Raw genomic sequence first — 22,740 nt, forward strand, 5'->3', positions numbered from 1 at the left:
TTTCAGAATCTAAGCATGGACTGCTCAATTGCGCAAGATAAACATTATATATAAAAAATAATTTTATATATTATTATTTATTTGTGTTCAATTACATATTATGTATATTTTATATATTATTATTTATAAGTAGATAAATCAAAACAATATTTCTTATTTATTTACGATATTTTTTTGGTATATAAATCAAAACAATATATTATATGGTATATAACAAAATTTCAATGACATAGACATAGATATATAGTCATTATATTTTAATATAAATATTTATTATTAAGAATTCATCCTCATATGATAAACACAAATGTTTAATATGCGAGTTTTTCAATGCAAATTTCAAAATTAAAATATTTTTCAATACAAATTTAGAAATTAATATATTTATGTATTTTTATAAATTAAACTATATTAATATATGATATGAATATCAATTAAATGAAACTCATATTCATACGATTTATGACTTTTTGTATATTGCTATTACAAAAAAATTAAACTATTGATCACAAAATTTTAGTGTGAGACATTTAACGTTTTTAGTAATTTATAGTCGTTTTAAAATTCAAATTATAACATATAAGAAAATATTTTTTTTATTATATGGCTAATATGATTGTTTAGTATCTTTTAACAATATAAGATTAAACAAAAAAGAGCTAAGATACAAAAACTGTTATCAAATATGTATTATTCATAATCATTAATTGTCATATATATATGTTAATCATATTAGGTAACATCTTAATATTTATATAAGTCAAGATGTACCAACCTATTTTGAATTTTATTTTCATGGTAACACGTGGGTACAAACCAATGTTGTAATGTTCTCAATTAATATACAGTACATCTATATTATTAAAACCGTACTTCATATTTTGGTGGATAAGATCCTGGTTTTCGGAACAGAGATTGGCTATAACCGGGGTCGACATCCATCATCACATAAATGCTACCTGGTTATTATTAAAACTGAGAATGTAACCTTCTGGATGAGCTAGAAAGTTTCTTTCTTTTTTTCTACGAAATAAATGCCCAATCTCCTTGTGTCTCGTAAGAATTTAGAATTGTTAGGACACGGCTTCTCTTGGTAGGGAGTAAATCTGTGTATATATGTTTTGAGTTGTGTTGCATAGTGTCTTTGTACCCGAAAGACCTTTGCCGGAAACATTATGCATGTTTTTAAACTTCTTTAACTTAGAGCACAAGAAAGTTTTGGTGGGAAGCTGGCAAACGTTTTGTTAAACTTCGTTATCTACTAAAGCCTTGAAGACCATTGAGAAAAACACGATCGATGCTGGCATTGATCTTCGCAAGAAATACACCAACAACATCTAGTATATGATGATTAGTCATACAGGTTGTATGCGTTACATTTCATGTGTATATCAGATAATATCGTTAGAGGTATCATCGACTGAACTCTCGGGTGGTTTTACTTTAGATGATTTCTTCAATGATGCTTGTCGTCCTATTGATCTTTTTAGTTTCCTCGGTCGTGATGCAGCTTTCCGTGGAGGAGCTGAACCATCATAACAATTCCAACAATTGGTATTAGAGCAGTTTGACGAGAAATCTGCAAGAAAACCGAAACACCTTTCGAGAGATGAATGGTATCCTATGAGTTAGGAATGAAATGTGTGTGACAGAGATCAAGTTAGTTGTGGAACACGAGATGAATGTGATCCTTAGTTTGAGGGTGAGAATATGAGATAACAAACTAATTCCCATTGGAGAATTAGACAAAGAGTGTCTAATATATAAAAAGATGTTCAACTCTAATTAAAACGAGGCCTTTTGGGAAGGAAACTAAAAGTAAATTCATGTGAGCTTGCCTCTTAGGCCCAAAGTAGACAATATCGTATTAATCGGACAATATAGAGTTGGACACGGGATTTCACAATCCCAAATCCCAACAGAATATGATTAGTAGAAGCTTCCCTATCTTTAACCGAGTTACCACCACTACACCTTCTACGTACTGAAGGATCTTGATCATTAGATGAGTCCATTGACCCTTGTTTGCTTCGGTTATGTCTTGACTGCTTCATTGATTCCTCTGATGATGCAGCATTTCCGCCTTGGTTTGGACTAGCATCTGGCCCCGGTTTACGCCTTGGTTTCTGTTTTGGCTTCTCGTTGGTGTTCGGGGGAAGTAGTTCTTTTTGCTCGTCTTGATGTTTCTCATGTTCTTTCATCTGCGATTAGCAACGATGATGATGATAAGCTCACATCGTTTATGGATATGTACAAAATGTAAGATCGTACCCAGCTTGGCGTCGTGGTGGCCGAACGCCAAGAACATGAGATCGTACCCTGCATGGTGTCATTCATCTGCGGTTAGCAACGATGATGATGAGCTTGCATCTCCAGCTCTTTCTCTTCTTCAACGAAGGCCCATAAGAAGGCCTTTCATCGTCGTCGTCATTAATCTTTTATGAAGGGTTGGCCCCGGTTAGTGTCACCCACACACCGGAGGCAATTTTTTTGTTCAAGATTTAATGATTGTTACAGCTCTGTAACTCCCGTAAACTTAAAACCTGCAGGAAAAGCAAACGAAGGAACAAATCAACAATAAGTAGCAAGGCACAAACAAAGAAAACCCCATAAAATGTAGCAAAAATTATCTTGAATGCATGGATTTCTCTCCTGACGAGAAAAATGCTGAAATTTTTTAAAGAAGAAAGAGAAAGAGAAAGAGAGTTTTCTCAGAAATTACCTGTAGAGATCTCCAACCAAGAGAAATGAGAGGGAGAGCACTATGTTTTCTGTTTTATTTTCTACCATAGAAAGAGAAAGAAATTAACAAAAACTTTTACAAGTTGTAATTTACAGATAATATATATACAAAAATTAAATTGTTGATGGTAATGGAGACAATGTAGATATAATCAAACCCTCCCATAGGAACACAAGTTTTCAGAAAGATTTGTAAGGAAGGAGACAAAACACCACACCAATATAACAATATTTCTACAACTACTAATAAACATATGCATATCAAAACATGTAAGTTAGAATATATATTTTTTAAAGTCATCTGAGATAAAACATCATGAAATCAGAATGAGGCATAAATGAGATAAAGGCTCAAGTAAGTAAGTTTATACAGAGAAACTAGAGCTAGCAAGCCACCTGTGCCGTAGTTGTGCACTATTAGTTGCAACACCGACATGTTTTTGCTTGAGTGTGTTGGGACATCTTTGCCGGTTCTGTTTAGTGTTCGTAATTTTATGCTGTGTGTTCTCTCACCTAGAGACTGATAAGGCCTTTTAAAAAAAAATTCTATTGTTGAGTTATAATAAAGAAAATTTACATGATTTTGAAAATATATATAAAATGCCACAAAACCTCGAGGAAAAGCAACCAAAGAAACAAATCAACAATAAGTAGCAAGACACAAACAAATAAAATGCCACAAGATGTAGCAAAAATTACCTTGACGAAAAATGTTGAAATTTTCTAATGAAGAAAGAGAAAGAGCGTAGAGAGAGATCCCTCGGAAGTTAATGGTTGAGATCCTTCAACCAAGAGAAAGGAGAGGGATAGCAGTGTTGGGCACGAATACTCGTTACTTGCCTTGTACCCGCTACTTGACCCGTACTCGCCTCGTTTTTTCAAGTACTCGTCGTTGCCAAGCCAAGTATCAAGTCGTTGAGTTTTGCTGCTTGCAAGTACAAGGCAAGTAACAAGTATCACAATAAAAGTTACGACTCGCCTTGATATTATTCGTTACTTGTTTTATGACTAAAAAATTGATAACTAAACCATAAAAACCAAACCCCTAAACAAATATTCCTTTGTTGTAATAAGTAAACAATACTTTCTTATCGAATTCCTTCCTCTTTTTTTATATTAGGTACAAATATTTTATTTAAAATAATTTTCGTGTTCTTACCAAGTCAAGTAAATAAAACAAACTTTCGTAACCTTTTCTCGTAAAATATTATATCAAGTAATTTTTAGAAACTTGAAAATATATCCAAGTAATTAATAAATACTTGTAAGTAGCAAGTAATCGAACAAGGCGAGTAACTTGCAAGTAACATATTTTTGGACAAGTACTCGAAATAACAAGTACTCGTTTCCGACAAGTCAAGTACAAGTCAAAAAATTCATTACTCGTTCAAGACAAGCCAAGTATCAAGTATACGTAAAAAAACAAGTATCTGCCTTGCGCCCACCCCTAGATAGCACTATGTTTATGTTTTCTTTTCTACCATAGAAAAAGAAACAAATTAACAAAATGTTTACAAGTTGTAATTTACAGATAATTTATTAAAAATATAATTTAGATTGTTGATAGTAATGTATACAATCTAGATATAATCAAACTCTCCCATGAGAACACAAGTTGTCAACATGATTTGTAAGGAAGCAGACAAAACACCACAACAAAACATATACTAATATTATTCTACAGCTACTAATAAACATATGCATATCAAAACATGTAAGTTAGAATATCTTTTCTAAAGTCATCTGATATAAAACAATCATGAAATCAGAATGAGGCAGAAAGGAGATAAAAGCCCAAGTGAGTAAGTTCATACATAGAAACTAGAGCTACCAAGCCATATGTGCCGTAGTTGTGCACTATTAGTTGCAACATTGACATGTTTCTACTTGAGTGTAAATCAAAACCTCATTCCACTGCTTCTATTTATAAACTTCATCAACGTTCTCCATGTACACCTAAATGTACTCCAACCTTTTATTGATGCATGAAGTGAGAGATTTGGAAGTTTGTTCTTAATTGAAGCCAAGCTTGACTTGAGCACTTTCGATATCTCTGAGTCTAAAGTAATGACATGAAGAGATACAATAATTTTCAAGCTGATTATACTGATCAAACAAGCAGCAACAAGAGAATCATTTAAATCCGTACAAAATAAACAAAGGAGCTTGGTATCTACATCTAGGGGTGTGCTTTTTGGTTTAAATTCGGGTCCGATTTGGGTTTGGTTTGGTTTAGTTTATTGTGTCTATAGTTTGACTCTGATTCACGACCACGTCCCTTGATAATTGATCATTGACGGTCGTGAACGCATCTTTGCTAAGTATGAACTCGATTGGCTTGACGATCATCATGTCTTCGCCATATCTATCATAAATTGCAGGACCAATAATATGTTTGTAGTTCCCGTACAAATCATCCGTCGAGCTAAACGGATATTCATTAAAGTAATAATAACACCCAAGCGACATAGTTAAGAAAACAAAATCGAACTTCAATTAAGAAATCAAAGTGCTGGAGTTGCATAACCGTTGTGAGGGCTGCTTCGACGGCTTGAACAAGACTCTCATGAAGATTTGTAGTAAAGTTCTCCAGGGTAGTATGGAGTTCTTCGTGCTGATCCTCAGGAGGTAATCTTCGTGGAGGCATGGTGATGTTGATGAAGATATGTAGCGGAAGGAACAAAAGATCGTTGATCTTGATTAAGAAATCAAAACCGAAAGTCTCTGATACCAACTAGTGTAGTCGTAACTACGTATAGCGCAAGAAACCTATTGATTTTGAGAATACCTAGATAGGGTGTCTTCTTGAGATCGTTGAGAGTCAAAGCTCTATCCGAGAACAAGGTCAGAGTTTATAAAAAGCTCTTATTAAAATTCAAAGTAAAAGTCGTGTCCTTACAACACCAAGGCATCGACTATATATATGAAAGCAAAACACCAATGCTAATTTGAAAAAGGAATTATAACTCTTCCTTATCGATAAATAAAAAGGAAACATAAAGCTTTAAGTAAAACTAGATAGATAAGGAAAGAAAGAAAACCAAAGCCAATATGGAAAAGGATGCAGGCTGCATCACCAAGGGAGAGGACAACTTCAACTTGGTTTGTGCTTTTCCAAATTGTGTTCATCGTCCCTGTTCAGATGGTAAAATGTGAAAATATGTGTATATATATAATTTATAGCCTTGATTTCTTTGGGTCTTCCTATGGGTTCAAGATTATCCACTTTCTGGTTCGTTCCTCCAGAGTGGATCTCTTCATCATCTTATTGTATCTTTCATCAGTTGTCTGATCCTTCCCCGTATCTTGTAATATTAAACTTGGGTGCTTGCTTGCACCTTGTAGTTGGTATTTAATTATTAATGAAAACCCTTTAACAAAAAATAATATATATATATATAATGTAAATATATTCATTTGTTTTACATATTTAGCTATACAGTCAGAATTGGGTACAGTTTTGGAGTTTATTTTATGTTGGTAATGCGAGAAGGTCAACGTGTTTCTCTCATGTCGATTATAAATATAGTTGTCAATAGGTTTTGAATGTAAAGCAGTTCCAACTTCCAAGCTATCTGATTCATGTGCACGTATATCATATGTAAGCTAGACTATTTTTTCTTACATAACTCATATGTATATGGTATGCGAGTCAAGTCGAGTCGACCAGAGCGATCCATAGACCTGGTTGTGGCGGCCAACAACATACACGTTTCTGGAACCAAAAATAAATGAAAAAACTTAAAAGCTGTTGATAATTATACGTAATCCAGACTCAATGGTTGTATAGCCTTTCTTGGTTCTGGTATTTTAATAGCCTCTCTTTTAAAATTGATCTTTTTAACTTGTGCAACATTTTAAAAATCTTATTTTATTTTATTTTCTTAGGTCAGCTGCAATTTTATATTCTTATGAAATAAACCATTATCTTATGTACATGTATAACCCAAAGTAATCATCTTATCAACAAGTGTAAGAAAAACTGGATTCAGTGACACATAAACACCAAAACTGTTAAATGGCTACTTAATCTGCTCTCATGTGGTCATTATCTTCTATTTTTGAATTTAATCTACTAATCTGCTCTCATCTTCCATTTTAGGAATTTAATCTACTAATCTGCTCTCGTATGGACTGTCTCAAGATACTATAATCACTTCAACGACTGTTTGATAGTATTTACTCAGTTAAAAGTTGAAATTCTAAAAAAAAAAAAACATGAGGCAAGGTTTTGTTTTGTTTACTAATGTGAAAACCTGCGTCAAAGATTAAGGGCAAGTAAGTCGACTAACACTTGAAGATTAGTATGCAAAGCAATTTTCTAGAATATTGGATTATGGTGTATTGAGCTGCGAGAGTCTAACTGAACAACACATACGAGGCCACAGACCCAAATTGACCATATTCTATCTAGGCTCAGCTTTGTTGACCATATATAATATCTGAAATTTCCCCAAGATGAGATGCTTGTCTGGTTGCCAGAGAGATATAAATCTCTGAATTGCTGCTTAACGTGGCACCATAAAATTGAAAACTGAGGTAGGTTGTCTTTATCATTCCCGACCAGACTAGATGTGTTCCCCATATTATTTGTCTTCGAGTGAGCTTGAAGAGGTTGGTTTTCCAACGGCGGCAGACAATGGAAGTGACCGGAGTCCAATGCCAACAACTGAAACTATATGTTAGCTTCGTTTGCTTCTTGCAGTAAAAAGTTTTCTGCTGTCTCTTCCAGAATCTGCCTTTGTACGTGTATAGACTTATATCGGTAATCTCCATTCAGCCATCTTACATGTTGGCTGCACTATCCATCTTTAACACCAAAGCAGAAACAAAACATGTCTCGTGATTCAATGTGGCTGTAACCATGTTTTCACCAGCAAATTAAGGAAGGTAAGCAAAATTTCATTCTATGTGTTCCATGCGCAATGGTACTAACATGCTAGCTGGCTAGCAAATGGTATTGCGAAATAAAAACTAACCGCACCAAATAAGCGTGTTGACCAATGTAAGGAACTAGTCTAATCGCAATAGTTTATAACCCAAATTGAGCATCATTCACAATAATCATGAAATAGAAGAAGAAAAAACATACTACAACAAAGAATATCTACCAATTAAGTCTTATTAAAAACAAAAGAGAGAGAGAGATAAAAGATGAAAAAAAGTAATGGTCAAAGACTAACATTAATAGAAGACAAAACATAGAGGTCAGGGTCCATAGTGAAGACATGATCAATGCACTGGATGTTCCCCCAAATGTGGCCATCCTGGCGCCGCCTCCTCTCAAGTGAAATCTCAGCACACCAAACCTGCAACTTGTCCCCGACGAGCACGCTCCAGAAGATGACAATGTTGCCAGCGGATTTGCTGATTTTAAAGCCTGGAATTAAGCCTAGGAGGCCGTCGGTGTAACCGCGCTTGAGCATATGGCAATTCCACACATCCGCCCCCTCCCCATAAAAAAGGATTGTATTGATGTTGGTACGGTCAAACTTGAGGAACCCTTGAAGATGTTCCAAACCATTCACCTTGTACCACTCCATGCTCCCTTTCCTCACCCCACTCCAAGGGTCACACCACTTGATTACCCCGTCAAAATCACAGCTGAATAACAATCTGTCTATTATTGCACCACCACAACAATCATCATCATCTCCTCTTGCGTTTAAAAAGAAATCATTCCACAAACTTTCTTCACTCCAAAATTTGAACGAAATAATATTATCCGGCCCAACCACCTTGCAAACCTTATTGTTCATCACCGGATCAGGTATACACACACTGCTCCAAGTCTGCGTCTTTGGATCGAAAACCTCTGGATTGTCGCGGGAGAATGCATCATCGCAGCCTCCCGTGACGTAGATCTTACCGTCTAAGACGCCTGCCTTGGCGTCACAGCGAGCAAATCTCATGGAGGGGAGTTGGCTCCACGTGTGAGTCCGACAATCCAGAAACGAGACACGCGATGTCGTCACGGCTTCTATACTTCCTCCAATTACATAGATCCCGCATCCCATGGAGACATAGGTAGCTCTGCGCGGAGATGGGAACGAAGGCATCGGGATCGGGATCAGCCGATTCCCTTTTCTTCCGAGGATGAACCATCCCGGAGGCTTTCTGCCAAAAGTAGTTCCCAAGCATACATAGATGCACTCCTCCCTCAAACCCATTCGAGATCGGGTCTCGTACATCTCCGCCGAAGACACCAGTGAGCGGATGCTCTTTGAGACCAGACATAAGGCCCCTAGGTCCGATCTCGACACGCGGGCCAAGCTGTTTAGAACCATGTCATATGGCAAAGACATTAACCCACATGATGATGGAGACTCAACCCTTCTCCTCTTCTTCTTCTTTCTGCGTAATTGCTCTACCGCCGCGGCCGACATCATCATCCTCTGTGGTTTTTTTTTTGCTTTTTTTTTCTCTGTCATTTTTTTTTTGTCGTGAGGTTGTAATGGTTTTTTACTTATATAAGATTTTCTCTTGTACTTTAAAAAAGGAAAAAGTTATAAATATTTCCAGAAAACCCAAAACTTAATTATGGAATATACAACCCTCGGACTCAATTATTTTGTTTAAATAAAATCACATATTTGTACCCATAAAATCATGAAAAATATTTCGGTTAGACCAAACCAATTTCTTTCATTTTTTTTTTCTTTTGCAGGTTCATATGCAAACTATGATTTAAATATCATTCTACATATTATATATTAATAACTAGGATGTAAATTAAAAAGTAATATAAAACATTTATTATTTGAATGAGCATTTGATATTCTTAGTTACAAACTTACAATATAACTTTCATTATTTATTTTGTTATTTTTTTTAGAAATCACAAATTTGTCTTAATCGTAGTTGATTGGAGTGCATATGGATTATTATTAGCTTATGTGTTTATTTATTGAATTCATATAGTTATTATTTAGTTAACTATATGAACATCTGGTTATGACAATTGTCACTCAAAACATTCTTTTACTGATTTCTCTAAACAATAACTTAAGTTTCACTTTTCTCCAAAATTATTAATCAGATTCGAATAGATAATTGGAAAATCGATCATCACTACCTTATACATTGTTGATATATCCTGGGATGCAGCTCATCATCTTAGGACTCTTTCTCTTCTTAAACTTGTTTTTCTTTGCAGAACACTGTAGAGAACCACTTCTACATAGTTTCGAGAACTTGAGATTCTCTTCATCGAGCTCTCTGTTTTCCTCGCACATAAGTTATACTTCTTGTTCTGCTTTAGTATTGGGAGTAATGATATATAACACATATTTGACATTATCATTCCCCGCAAATCAACTGCTCCAACAAAACAAATAAGCTTATTAGTAAGACAACATACTGAGAAATATACACATACGTGTAGAGAGAGAGAGAGAGAGAGAGAGAGAGAGATGAACGTTACTTATTCTGTGTTTTGATTGTCAGTGTTATTCTGTTTACGCATATTGGCTTCTGATAACGTCAACTTGCTTCTACATAGATTGCACAGTTGATGTTTTTTATCACTTATTTTCTACTCGGTCGGGAGGTATTACGAAAGCTTGTCTTTGATTCGCGCGAGCAAAGAGCATTGGTTGGTTATGCTGGAAACACGAATGGGAAAAAATATAATAACCAAACAAACCAAAAATAAAAGCAATGATCGATACGAACAACATCAATTAAAGAACATCAAGCTAAAATCGCAACACTTCAAAGAGATTGTTTTTTTTTGTTCATCGAAGTTGCCTTAGTGTCGAGGAGGAGCATGTCGATTGCCCATAACCTCGCAGCCTCTTTTTACATTGCTGGCCTCCAAAAATCTGAGTAGACACGACCGGATTTCAAGTAAGCAAGGCAGACAGATGAGTTCGATATTCTGCTCAAAGAAAGTTTTTTGGTAAGGAATGAAAATATAATGTTCAAGGGATGAAGACTCGCCTTTGTATACATGAAAATTCACTGACTGAAAGGGAGGGGATATGCATTGAATGAGGACTCATGAGTGGGATAAAGGAGTTAGATATTCATTAATGACAACGACTGAATGCATCTCATAACTTTCCAATTTCCCTTACCCGGCGTAAAGAAATCCAGTCCAAACAATAAAAACATCAGTTCTTTCCAAAGATTCGCCGTTAAAACTCGTCTTCTATCACTTTCCAGAAACTCCATGGCTGGATTATGAAAGAAGAAGCTAAAGAACACCATGAACCCTAGAATGCTAAGATAATGGTTGAAGACGAGGAGGTTAGTTCTCGGGTTTAGATATTGGATTTGTTCAATCAAGTAATGCATTTCGAAAGCCAATTTACTTTAATTTGTCAATCCCACATATAAGAGTCTAACGTAGAGAAGTTAAAAAGGAAAAACAGGACACGTGGCAAGCTGTAGGGAATTGAGTTAATGACGTGTCCTCTCCCGGGTATTCATATAATGTTTGTTAAGTTAAAATTTTTGCACTTATATCTAAATATAAATTGTATATATATATATATATATATACAATTGAACTATTAAATTCATAGAAATTTAAATCAGTTTGTATTTATTCATTCTATTTTGTCTAACAAAATTAAAATAACTTAACTCACAAATAGTTGTTGTTATTACTGAAAATCATATATAGAAAGATAAGTAAGACGAGTAAAATTTAACTAAACATAGTTATGATTTAAATACATTTTAGTTTTTAGGTTTTGTATAAGACAATTGTAAAATTTACAGCCAATTTAAACTTTGTTTTAATTTAGAATCATTGAATTATAATACCAAATTTAACAGTTTAATAAGAGAAATAAAATTGAATCAAAAATTCAAACGTAAAAATAAGATTATTCTCCAAATCAGTTCATGAAAATACATTATCAATAAAAAATAAAACAGATCAAACCAGACTAACGACGTACTTTTTAAACAAACCATCAACACTGGCCTGAATCCATCTTTCAAAAAAAAAACCAACAATGGCTCTCCAAAATAAGAATTCCGGCCTCGTCTTGAAGACCGGTCTCGTCTTGAAGACCTTAGTCTTTATTTTATGCTGGTTACTTGGTTTGTAGCTTTGATACTCTTTGTCATAATAACTTTCATGATTGAATTAATATGTCATTTTGGAGCTGAATGGGATAAGATATGAGAACGTTGCATGCAAAAAAATTGAAAAATACCCTTACACATTCTCTTAAGTTGTTTTTTTTTTCTTTTTGTAACTGACACATTCTCTTAAGTTGTTTTCAAAAAGTCGGTTACATGGCAACTTCCTTGCAGTCTCTTAGTACAGAGAGCACCGATTTTTACGATACAATCCCTAAATCAATTATGATGAGTAGACAATGCAAACAACATCCTCACACAACATATAAGTCAATAGGTTTCACTGAATGCACATTTAAAAAGGAAGGTCATGAAACAAAGAACAGCATACAAAAGCATATTAGGGAGATCAGATTTGATTTTTTAGCTAAGAAAATTAAATAATAAAAACGTTAATATAGGTAGCTGGGTGGATAAAAAATGCAAGATGATTATAAGTATCCATTGGTTCCTGGTGTTTTGCAAACAGAAGGTCATTTGTCATTCTCTTGATTCAAACAGTCTTCTGTTGTTTCTTCTGCAGAGAACTTGTTCAATTTAGATATATCATATAGATGCTTGAAAACAAAAACAAAAAAGCATTACAGAATCTACATGTACGTTAATACACATAGCGAGAATATACACTCAAATCTCCAAACACTAAGCCAAAAATCGAACATGCTAATAGCATGCTTAGGCTTATTTATCACAATATGTCTAACGAAACTGGAAAAGCAATGATGTTTAGGCTTACGGATCTTGTGTGTGGTTTATAAAGGGTAAGTGATGTGTAACCTTATGCTAAATCATTTTCAACCATATGTTTAGCTAGGGATGAGCGTTTGGGTACCCATTTGGGTTCGGTTCAGATATATTCGGGTTTTGGGTTTTCGAGGTTAAAGATTTTAGTCCCATTCAGGTTTTTATAAATTTCGGTTCGGGTTTGGGTTCGGTTCAGGTTTGGATAACCCGTTTTAAAAAATTTTAAAAAATTTAAATTCGCTATAAACTTTAAATTTCTCAAAATTTAAAAACAAAATAAAATATTACATGTAAATTTGAATAACATATGCCAAAATACCTAAACTTAACATAAAAATTCGTTTGGTTTGAATATTTGGATAGAGAATCAATAGATAATTTAAATATTTTTGGTGTTTTGAATATTGTTTAGCTATTTTACACCTTTAATTTTGAATATTTATATATATTTTCAAATATTTTGGACAACTTAAAAATATCTTATATATTATGGATATTTATATATATATATATATATATATATATAATCTAAAAATAAATAATATATTTAGGTATATAAATCTAATTTGGATATATTCGGGTACCCAAAATACTTCGGTTCGGATCGGGTTCGGTTCTTTAAATACCAAAATTTTAAACCCATTTGGATATTTAATAAATTTCGGTTCGGGTTCAATACTACTTTTTCGAATCAGATTCGGTTCGGTTATTTGGATCCAGATTTTTTGGCCGGCCCTAGTTTAGCTTAGAAATCCAATTAGTGTTTGCATAAATATAAATGGGCCATAAACAAAAGCGGTAGGTGCCCGAAATTGAAGAAATAGTCATTAACTTTTAAATCCTCTTTTATTTTGCCTCTGTTTTTTCTACCAATGTTGAAACGAGATTCTTGTAAAATCATGACAAATATTGTATGTCTATTTTCCGGATTTTATGGGTACAAATATGTGATGATTTTACAAGAATCATGACAAATAGTCATTAACTTTTAAATCCTCTTTTATTTTGCCTCCTTTTCCTTGCTCAAGCGACCCTCTTATCAGTTCAGAGCCATTGTTCTTGTCTGAGTTGGCTGTGCCAACTGCCAAGGCTAAGGAAGTTGTTGCTGCTGTTCCATGACTGAGTATTTTACTTTCCCTTACATGTAGTTTAAAAAAAAAAAAAATTGAGGGTGATTTAATTGTAGTTTATACTTGTCAATCAATAAGGAAAAAGAGATTTAAGGAAAAAGAGATTTAATTGTAGTTTAACTTGTCAATCAATAAGGAAAAGGAGATTCAAACACTACATCAATATGTGAGCGTTAGATAAGCTATACAACAAAACAATGAGTAATGTTGAAGATATCATTGTTTAGCTTAGAGATCCAATTAGTGTTTGCATACATTCATTAATGGGCCATAAACAAAAGCGATAAGTGCCCGAAGTTACGAGGGGTTCAAACGTTATTATGGCTGACTAAATTGAAGAAATAGTCATTAACTTTTAAATCCTCTTTTATTTTGCCCCCTTTGTCCATTATTTAATTTTGCACCCACTAGAGAATCCTTCTAGATTCGCCCCTGCGTGGCACCATAAACTTGAAAACTGAGGTAGGTTGTCTTACCATTCGATGTGTTCCCATATTATTTATCTTAGAGTGAGCTTGAAGAGGTCAGATATTCTTCTTTATATTCACACTGTTGCAGTCCCGTAATGGAGTCTCACAAACGAATTACATATGTTCCTCATAAATTTTAAGAACTTAGAAAGTATTTCTCTCTAAACGGTTCTTGTTTAGACATTAACCAAAAAAAGTCAAATAGTTCTGTGCATTTGGAACCAAATTCTTAACTTTGTAATGTTTGGTGTCGATTACTCTCTTCCGCCTAGATTTTTTTTTCCTTGTAATTAAGAGATGACTCTAGTCATTGTACTCTGATGGATTTACCTTTTTGGGTTGCTACATCTTTTCATCTAAAGTCACTTACATGAATGAAGTTTAGTGCGTTTGGTTATAGACAATTCGACTTGGCACATGTTGATAGGCTATTGCTAACATGCATGCAGTTAGCTAGAGCTGTGAGAATTGATGGCCGGTTAATGGCATAATCTAAAGGACATGTTAGAGTCATTTATATATAGTCCAAGGGAGAGGACAACTTCAACTTGGTTTGTGCTTTTCCAAATTGTGTTCATCGTCCCTGTTCAGATGGTAAAATGTGAAAATATGTGTATATATATAATTTATAGCCTTGATTTCTTTGGGTCTTCCTATGGGTTCAAGATTATCCACTTTCTGGTTCGTTCCTCCAGAGTGGATCTCTTCATCATCTTATTGTATCTTCCTGTCATCAGTTGTCTGATCCTTCCCCGTATCTTGTAATATTAAACTTGGGTGCTTGCTTGCACCTTGTAGTTGGTATTTAATTATTAATGAAAACCCTTTAACAAAAAATAATATATATATATATAATGTAAATATATTCATTTGTTTTACATATTTAGCTATACAGTCAGAATTGGGTACAGTTTTGGAGTTTATTTTATGTTGGTAATGCGAGAAGGTCAACGTGTTTCTCTCATGTCGATTATAAATATAGTTGTCAATAGGTTTTGAATGTAAAGCAGTTCCAACTTCCAAGCTATCTGATTCATGTGCACGTATATCATATGTAAGCTAGACTATTTTTTCTTACATAACTCATATGTATATGGTATGCGAGTCAAGTCGAGTCGACCAGAGCGATCCATAGACCTGGTTGTGGCGGCCAACAACATACACGTTTCTGGAACCAAAAATAAATGAAAAAACTTAAAAGCTGTTGATAATTATACGTAATCCAGACTCAATGGTTGTATAGCCTTTCTTGGTTCTGGTATTTTAATAGCCTCTCTTTTAAAATTGATCTTTTTAACTTGTGCAACATTTTAAAAATCTTATTTTATTTTATTTTCTTAGGTCAGCTGCAATTTTATATTCTTATGAAATAAACCATTATCTTATGTACATGTATAACCCAAAGTAATCATCTTATTAACAAGTGTAAGAAAAACTGGATTCAGTGACACATAAACACCAAAACTGTTAAATGGCTACTTAATCTGCTCTCATGTGGTCATTATCTTCTATTTTTGAATTTAATCTACTAATCTGCTCTCATCTTCCATTTTAGGAATTTAATCTACTAATCTGCTCTCGTATGGACTGTCTCAAGATACTATAATCACTTCAACGACTGTTTGATAGTATTTACTCAGTTAAAAGTTGAAATTCTCAAAAAAAAAACATGAGGCAGGGTTTTGTTTTGTTTACTAATGTGAAAACCTGCGTCAAAGAGTAAGGGAAAGTAAGTCGACTAACACTTGAAGATTAGTATGCAAAGCAATTTTCTAGAATATTGGATTATGGTGTATTGAGCTGCGCGAGTCTAACTGAACAACACATACGAGGCCACAGATCCAAATTGACCATATTCTATCTAGGCCCAGCTTTGTTGACCATATATAATATCTGAAATTTCCCCAAGATGAGATGCTTGTCTGGTTGCCACATACATATAAATCTCTGAATTGCTGCTTAACGTGGCACCATAAAATTGAAAACTGAGGTAGGTTGTCTTTATCATTCCCGACCAGACTAGATGTGTTCCCCATATTATTTGTCTTCGAGTGAGCTTGAAGAGGTTGGTTTTCCAACGGTGGCAGACAATGGAAGTGACCGGAGTCCAATGCCAATAACTGAAACTATATGTTGTCGCGAGCATAGTTGTCCGTAACGGTATAGCTTCGTTTGCTTCTTGCTGTTAAAAGTTTTCTGCTGTCTCTTCCAGAATCTGCCTTTGTACGTGTATAGACTTATATCGGTAATCTCCATTCAGCCATCTTACATGTTGGCTGCACTATCCATCTTTAACACCAAAGCAGAAACAAAACATGTCTCGTGATTCAATGTGGCTGTAACCATGTTTTCACCAACAAAATAAGGAAGGTCTGCATTTTTTTAACATGAACATGGACATAAAAACAAAATAGTGGTAAAGACTTTAGTTTTTCTTATCAGCTAGAAAACTAGAAACGACAATGAATTGTACGGGACTTGTGAGTTAGTGTTAGGTGTTTCTTATTTTATATTGAAGTTTTAATTAACCTACGTTGATTAATCTTCGTTTACTTTTTACCTTTAAAAAGTCAAAACAAACAAATATACGGTATGATTATGCCGGTTATGCGGCCGTATATGCATCCGCTTTTTACCAAACCGTATTTCATGCCGCCTGTGATAGATTTCGGTACGTTAACAAACCGCATAGCGTATACACACCGCACAAGCGGCCACACAAACCGTATTTTAGAACATTGGATAAAAATATACATATAAATTTTTTAAGAAATATGTATATTTTAATAACATCTAATATTAAATATTTACTCTGATCACTTAAATTATTTACTGATCTGCTTCCCTCTAATACCAAAATATTTCAACAAATATCTACCAAGAAAGAAAGTAGACAAAGGGGATTGCCGTGAAAAAAAACATATGGGAACCAAAGTTTCCGCCTTCGAAGACACCGGTGGTCAGACAGAGCAGATTTCGTGACTTTTCAGTGACTGTTGTTCAAGCCGTTTGTAGATCCGCCGACACTCACCACTTAAAGATAGACCATCGTCGCATTAGTTCTCAGGCAAAATAAATTTATCCGTCAAATCAATTTTTCTTCCAAAACCGTACAATCTAGTTTTTCCATCTAAACTAGAAAATCAACAAGATCAACAAAGAAAGACATTGGCTCTAGGTTACATGTAACATACTAAAAGACTTCAACAAATATTAACAAAATCAACAAAGAAAACAAGTAGACAAAAGGGATCGGCGTGGAAAAAAAGACAAATGGAAAGCAAAAATCCGTTGATATTCACCACCTGAAGATAGACCACTTTCATAGTAGTCCACCTAAAAAAATTCTGTTTTCTATAATTTTGTATTATTTTATAATAATATATTGTAATTTTTTAGAAAAAGAAAACTGAATTTATTAAGTTACAATTAGTTTAATTTTATCGAAAACTGATATTCACAGAAAATAATACATTTATATTACAATTGTTTTAAAAAATATAGAAATATTTACAATCTATGACACTTTTTTTAACTTTAACTAGATCTTGATCCGCGCGACTGTGCGAATGCATATTTTACAATATTTACAAACTTAAAAAACGAAAAGTTAACGGTTCTAGTTTCAGTCTTTTGTTTATATGTTTAAACTATGTATTTTTTAAGTGTATTGTGTAACAGGGGTCCATAAAATTAAATAGATTAAATAGATTGCTGTTAGGAAACATATTCGATAGAAGCAATTTAGTTATTAACATCCACGATATTTACGTGGGTAATAAGCTTGTGATCTCTTTTTAAATGATCAGGAGATATTGCTCACGCCAATTCAATCTAAATTATAGGAACAAATATGTAAATTAGTTCAATAGAGTAGAATATTCCTTTTGGACAATATATGTGGGAGATATGTATCTTGCACCGTAATATGAGGTTTATGGGTTTGGTACGTGTTACAGTTATGGCAATGCGGTTTAGAAAGATTAATTCGATAGCTTTTCAAATTAATTGATTAGTTGAGCAATCTATATATATAAACCGGTTCAATGGTCCATAAAAAATATATGCATTTGTATGCTGGTATTTATTATGGTTTAGTGTTTGTATGAAATGGTACCGCGCTGGTTTATACATCACTCTAGTGAATTCATATAACGTTTACATATACAAATTTACGTGCTCACTTTGTTAACGTACACATAATGAAATGGTTCAGGCATTGAAATATTTTTGTTTTGGTTTCTATGCTTGGTTTGATACGGCATACAACTTTTTGTATGTATGTGAAAGAGCATTATTTGATTATCATTGATAGCTTAACAAAAATGGGCAAAGATATTTATTTATTCTATTAAAAGAGAAGTCATGACTTAGTTCATGTGTGATTTTTTAATTTGGACCACCCCTTAGAAAGTTATTAAAATTAACTTTTGTATAAATATTTAAATTATTTGAATTATTCTAAGACAAACAAATCAAATAGATATTCTTATATTTACTCTAAAATTATATTTAATAAAATATTTTCATATCTTTTTATTTACAATATAAATATAAATATATATATATATTTAAATTTTATTAAAATAAACTTTTTAAATAATTAAATAATTTCGTGTTTATTTAACATAAATGTAAATTCATTTTTCACTTAAGCAAAACTTTTAAATATTTAGTTAATGTCGTGTTTATTTTAAAATTTAATTTATATTTTATTTTAACTAAAACGAACTTTTAAAATATCTAACTAATTTTCCAATTATAACTAAACACATGTACAGTTTTGTATTAATCTGCGATATTAATTTAATATAATATTTTTTAATAAATCTTTGATTTCACCAGTAAAAAAATTCAATTTGGAATTTTGTATCAAATGATTTAAAATATGAAAATTTAAAACAAATAAATTTAATTATTGTATGTGAACTGTAAAATTATTTTGTTTTAAAATGTTATATTAAACAATTAATAATATGGTAAATATTACAATTAATCATGTAAAACAAATAATTATTTGTGTAAAAATAAAATAATCACCCGCACGGTTTTACGGATCAAAATCTAGTAACAAAATTAAAAATCCATTTCGTGTAATATATAAGGTCAACATGAAATAATTAATCTATCTTATTAAGATATCAATCTATCCAAACAACAATATTTATTTTTTACTACTATCAAAGTTGTCAAACAAAACCTTTAGGTGCTTCTACTTTAATAAAATAGATTACACCTTACGACACATTGTTATACAGACACACTTTCTCTAACCACTACTGTTGGATCCTAACTAACCATCATCCTTTTTCGTTACATACCAAATATATAGCTCCTTCCTAATGATTCTTTTGGCGATTTGCTCCCAACCGTCAATCTTCTTTTATTGCCAAAGGCTGAGATTTAATATCACAAATCTGGACAAGACACATATCTAACTTTTAACAACCACCATTAGATTTACTTCTTATTTCTGACGGTCCAGATCAAATTCTACAATTCACATCTTCTTTCCCCAAATCATTCTCGTCTCTAACCTCTTCATTCTTCATCACCCACAAAGTTAACAAGATAATTAATCAGAAATCAAAACCTGATTATTGGATCATAAGTTGTGGTTTGTGAGCTAATTAACCTTGTTTTGTCAATGTCTTTTACTGTAACTCCAAGTTTCTAACTCTTTGAACAACAACCCTCTCACTTATCGCCAACGAATGGAATAAATTTCTTTAATATGTATTGGCTTTACTTTTAGCCCACACACTTTAATCAATTCACAGATTTCTATTCTGGACATTTTGCCTAACTTGGTTACGCTGGTTTAAAAACCTCATCTACCTATACACCCCCGTACACTGCCTCAACCGTACACATGTACGCTCTTCCCATCAACTACATTATATTAACCATGTTTCTACTGACTGGTTCTATGAGTTGTGGAAAATTGGTAACAAAATTACACAATCACAGTCCTTACAGTTTCCTACGGAGTTAGATTTTCAGAATCATTTGCTAGTACACTGCAGAACTAAGCTACAAGTTGTCCACGTGTACAACTATGTCAACTGTACATCATGGAACTACGAGCTGTCCACGTGTACAACTATGCCAAGCTACAAGCTACAATTCGTATACACAAAACAGCAATACACATATGTTCTAGCCAAATCAAAACATCATCCTCGAACAATCTGATTGTAGTGAATCCTATATACACCAGACCTTCTTCTACGATTGCGCATTCACTCACCTCCATCCTTCTTCTTTTTGGACATACCTATACACCCCCGTACACAACCCTCCGCACACTATATGTTCCTACCATCAACTAAATTATATTGTCTCTTATAAATTCATGAATTTGGCTAAACAATTTGGCTAAATATCTCTAGGGACGATTTAAGATGAATGGAGAAATGTATGTATAAGTTAGAACATAACCATGAGACTCAGAAAAAAATCTAGAAGCGAGAGGATAATCTAGGGTGGATTTGTTTAGGCAATCAATATAGTCTAGCGTTTTAGTGAATTTACGAGGAAACAACCAAAAAACGTCCAGGTAAGAAGAAGCGAGATGTCTCGTGTCCCAAGAGGAAATAAAGCCGAATGTCGAACCAGAATAGAAATAGACGTAGAAGTTTGGGTCAGAGACGTGGTTTCAGTCTTATACGGGCCATTTGTATAAAGTATAAACTGAAGATATTTCTCAACATCACAAAATCAAGGCGAACCGGAAGGCACCGACCCAAATCGGATTAAACTGCCAAGTAGCTCGTCACGCTGTTTGCAAGCCAACACGTCAAAACACCACAACTGCCATGTGTCTCCCCCTCGACAAAACCAACGCCGCTTTTGCTCTAGACAACTACTATTTCAGATTATTTTCCAAAAGTAAAACTTGGGAACAGACATAAGAATGTCTTGTAGTTCCTCAGATATTCTCATGAACATTTCACTTTTCTGAACCACACTTCTTTTGAACTTTCCTGTTTCTATCGCCAAACGAGTTTCAAATCTAAAGCTTCACAATGGCAGCTTACCATGTTTCTCATGAGTCAAATCAACCACAAGGCAATCCTCAAAACATTATATTTTTTTGTAAACTTAAATATTGTTTCTTATATATGTAACAATTAGCTGAAATGATAAAGTACCATACCATGCATGTGTTTTACTTTCCATGAATTTTTTCAGCCCCGTCGCCTCTCTACCCTCCGGTAATGGAGGCTCCACCACCACCGTATCCACCAACCAGCACGAGGTTCCAAGACTACTACAGTGGCTACGGTCAGCCACATCCACCGCCCCTGCGTCCATATAGAGATGAATACTATGGAGAAGGAGAGTATATGGGTTGCTTTCCTTTTCTCAGAACCTGGTAAACTCCAACGTTATTATATGATATAGTATGTCTCATTTCTGTCGTTGGGTGGTCTAACTAGAGATTTCTGTCTTCAGTTTTTTTTTTCCTTTTGAATATGTTGAAAGAGGTTTCGAATGCTTATAATTGAACTATGAATAATTATGTCACGGTATGTGAGTTAACTCAGTTTGATAAAGCATTAAAAACAATGATAGTAGATTTTTTTTTTTTTTGAAACAAACAATGATAGTAGATTTTTTTTTTTCCTTTTTGTAAATAAATCACTAATATGTCTTTGGATTTTTGGAATGATGCAGTTTGACAACTCTATGTTGTTGCTGGTTTGTGGAACGATGTTGCCTTCCAAGTCGTTACTAGTTCTTTTATATGAGTTACTTTTGATCCACTATATGTGTTGTGTAATGTGCAAATCAGAAATCTTGTTTATGAAACATTGACTTCTGATTATTTTCTTATAGAAAGGTTTTGAATAGTTATCGCATGCATCCATAGTTATGGTCCACGATTCATGGCGCAACTCTTGAAAAGCTTATCCACATTATCGACCTAAGTATTCCCCAACAAAACTCGCTAGATCAACATTGAAAATAGGAATATTACAAGGAGCTTTATAGACAAAAGACCACATAACAAATTCAGAAGATCGTGTGTGTTATGATTGTTGGTAGAGATGACTTTAGTTGTCGCTGTATGCTATAAGTGATATAGATATTTTATGTTAGGCTTCTTTTTTTTTTTGAATTATACTAGTTACGTGTTAGGCTTCAAAATTGATTAACAAATAAACACATCAATCCGATAAGGGACATAGCCATAGAAGATAAAGAAATATGTCAAAAGGAACGAGGAAGTCACTCGCCAACAAAAAGTTGATTTCGCTGTTAAACTGCAGATGACAATTTTAAAGTTATACTTGTCGTTGATCTCGCATAAATGAAAACTGATTAGCAAAATCTTGCAGTTTGCAAAAAGCAAATTAACATTCGGTGTAGTAGTTTTTCATAAGGCCAATCAAAGCCAAAGTTAAGAAGATGTAATCATTTTGGTCTAACCTTTTTTTATTTAGGAGCATAACTTACTGTTGAATTGGAAAGGTGAAACAGAATTCTCCAAGATTCACTTTGTCGGTCAGAAGTTTCCACAAGGGATGAAGCACATTGCGTAAATAAACTCA

General features: G+C 33.6%; 3 protein-coding genes across 4 annotated transcripts; 1 reads left to right on the top strand and 2 right to left on the bottom strand.

Moving 5' to 3' along the window:
- Positions 1-1,841: 1,841 nt before the first annotated feature.
- LOC106329841 (CRIB domain-containing protein RIC1-like) lies at positions 1,842-2,592 on the bottom strand. Its single transcript, XM_013768460.1, has 2 exons — positions 2,272-2,592; positions 1,842-2,201 (listed from the first exon to the last, which is right to left on the bottom strand). The coding sequence occupies exons 1-2, from the start codon at positions 2,335-2,337 to the stop codon at positions 1,842-1,844; spliced, it is 426 nt and encodes a 141-aa protein (XP_013623914.1). The 5' UTR covers positions 2,338-2,592.
- Positions 2,593-7,307: 4,715 nt separating this feature from the next.
- On the bottom strand, positions 7,308-9,183 carry LOC106329032 (F-box/kelch-repeat protein At4g33900-like). Of its 2 annotated transcripts, none has more exons than XM_013767599.1 (2): positions 7,926-9,183; positions 7,308-7,551 (listed from the first exon to the last, which is right to left on the bottom strand). In XM_013767599.1, the coding sequence occupies exons 1-2, from the start codon at positions 9,171-9,173 to the stop codon at positions 7,528-7,530; spliced, it is 1,272 nt and encodes a 423-aa protein (XP_013623053.1). In that variant the 5' UTR covers positions 9,174-9,183; the 3' UTR covers positions 7,308-7,527. The 2 variants fall into 2 exon arrangements, with proteins under 2 accessions (XP_013623053.1, XP_013623054.1); XM_013767600.1 differs by lacking the exon at positions 7,308-7,551 and adding an exon at positions 7,575-7,598.
- Positions 9,184-21,092: 11,909 nt separating this feature from the next.
- On the top strand, positions 21,093-22,049 carry LOC106334329 (cysteine-rich and transmembrane domain-containing protein 1). The gene is made up of 3 exons (XM_013772630.1): positions 21,093-21,253; positions 21,377-21,560; positions 21,863-22,049. The coding sequence occupies exons 1-3, from the start codon at positions 21,211-21,213 to the stop codon at positions 21,921-21,923; spliced, it is 288 nt and encodes a 95-aa protein (XP_013628084.1). The 5' UTR covers positions 21,093-21,210; the 3' UTR covers positions 21,924-22,049.
- The last annotated feature ends 691 nt before the right edge of the window (positions 22,050-22,740 follow it).

Source organism: Brassica oleracea, chromosome C3 (assembly GCF_000695525.1).
Source record: "Brassica oleracea var. oleracea cultivar TO1000 chromosome C3, BOL, whole genome shotgun sequence".
Lineage (NCBI taxonomy): Eukaryota > Viridiplantae > Streptophyta > Magnoliopsida > Brassicales > Brassicaceae > Brassica > Brassica oleracea.